A 1,706-nucleotide genomic window follows, 5' to 3' on the forward strand; every position below is an offset into this window, starting at 1 on the left:
ATCAAAGAAGAAAATTTCAATACCAGTAGCAATGGCAACAAATAGTACACGTCAACTACTTCCGGATGTAAATGGCGATGACCTCCCTCATTTCATTAAGAAAGTACTGAATAATATATGCGACTTTTACGATGAACAGGACCTCATAGATGTAACATTTAAGTTGTCAAATCCGACCACTATGTAAGCGTACCACTGATTTATTTATTTATGCATTTACCATTTTTATGTTTTATTTAATTTGGCTTCTCACAGGATTCCAGCACACCGCTTAATACTATCAGCGGCAAGTCCATATTTTAAAGATTTATTCAAAAGCGACAAGGGCCTAACTCCTGTTATCGAAGTAAATGACATAGACAGTGACACCTTTGAGCGTTTAATAACATTTTGCTACACCGGCAAGGCACTCATAACCATCGAAAATGTGGACGCAATGCTGAAGGCAGCAATATATTTGAAGTTGGATGAAGCGGTTGTCGCTTGTGTTGACTATATTTTGCAGCATATAACTGAGTATACACTGCAGCGGGCATATAGCTTAGAGCGTGAAACTCAGTGTGTACCACTGCAAGAGAAACTCTTGGAATATGAAGTAAATAATTTCATGGAGGTGAGTCATATTGAGGATATTCATGGAAACGCATAAATGCCTGCAAACTTGTAAATAAACTGGTTTTCCGATAAAAGTTTACGTGGTTTACGTGGCTACGAAGCTTTTTCGCATTTAGAAATCGCAATATTGCTTTTCTTCATGACAAGCAGAGTTACCGGGGTAGTGCACTAAATTTTGAATGCACTGATTGCTCAGAGGTGCGCACTAGCACTCTGTAGGACCTGGGTCCGATCCCTGATGTGTACAACATCTAAATTATAAAAAACTTAACAGTGGCCATCTCTCCTCGGGCAATGGCAAACCTCTGAGGGTATTTCTGCCGTGAAAAAGCTTTTTATCAAAAAACCATTTACCGTTCGGAGGCGGCATAAAACTGTAGATCCCTCATCTTTGTGTGACATCATCAAGACGCGCACAACAAATCGGAGGAGAAGCTCGACAAAGCAATAGCAGATGTGTTACATGCAAATATCTATTTTACTGATCGCGTAAAATTTATTCACTACCAATAAAAGCTTGAGTACTAATTTGCTTCACTATAATTATATTCAGCGGTAGTAAACAAATTTTTACTAAACTTAAATAGTGCAATATTTGAAGGCACTACATACATATATACAGTGGTGAAAAAATTAATAGAAAAAAAGTGTTTACAAGTTTTAGACATTTTTCTTTGTTTTTTTACTGTTTAATACTTAATTTTTTAGAAAAGTCAAGAGGTGGTCCTATTAGCATAAAAGAGAATACAAGAAATGCCATCGATGTTGAATAATATACAAAAAAAAAATTTGCAAGCTTGGTTCGATTACAAAATTTTGAGTGATCAAATTGAAGTTGTGCGTTTTTCTTTTGCCAAATGCCCTTATTATGAGTTGCATTCGATTTTCGATCTTCGCTGGCTATCGACGATCGAAGATCGAAAGTGAAATTCGTATTATGAGCTATGCAAGCGTGTCGAAATTTTCGTTGAGTATCGAATTTTCTGTCTCCCACATTTTCCGCTTGTGCTGATTTACCAGTTGCCGAATCTCTAAATTAAGCTCCCTCAGACGGGGGTCCCCGGGATCGACCTGGCGTAGGTGGTCACGCT

At 37.7% G+C, this 1,706-nt stretch overlaps 1 protein-coding gene across 1 annotated transcript; it reads left to right on the forward strand.

Annotated features, from left to right (window-relative positions):
• Nucleotides 1-31: 31 nt before the first annotated feature.
• Nucleotides 32-649, forward strand: LOC108377522 (kelch-like protein 8). The gene is made up of 2 exons (XM_017633787.1): nt 32-183; nt 256-649. The coding sequence occupies exons 1-2, from the start codon at nt 32-34 to the stop codon at nt 647-649; spliced, it is 546 nt and encodes a 181-aa protein (XP_017489276.1).
• Nucleotides 650-1,706: the final 1,057 nt, after the last annotated feature.

The sequence above is a fragment of the Rhagoletis zephyria genome, unplaced genomic scaffold (genome assembly GCF_001687245.7).
Source record: "Rhagoletis zephyria isolate East Lansing unplaced genomic scaffold, Rhagoletis_zephyria_1.1 Rzeph_scaffold_12246, whole genome shotgun sequence".
NCBI lineage: Eukaryota > Metazoa > Arthropoda > Insecta > Diptera > Tephritidae > Rhagoletis > Rhagoletis zephyria.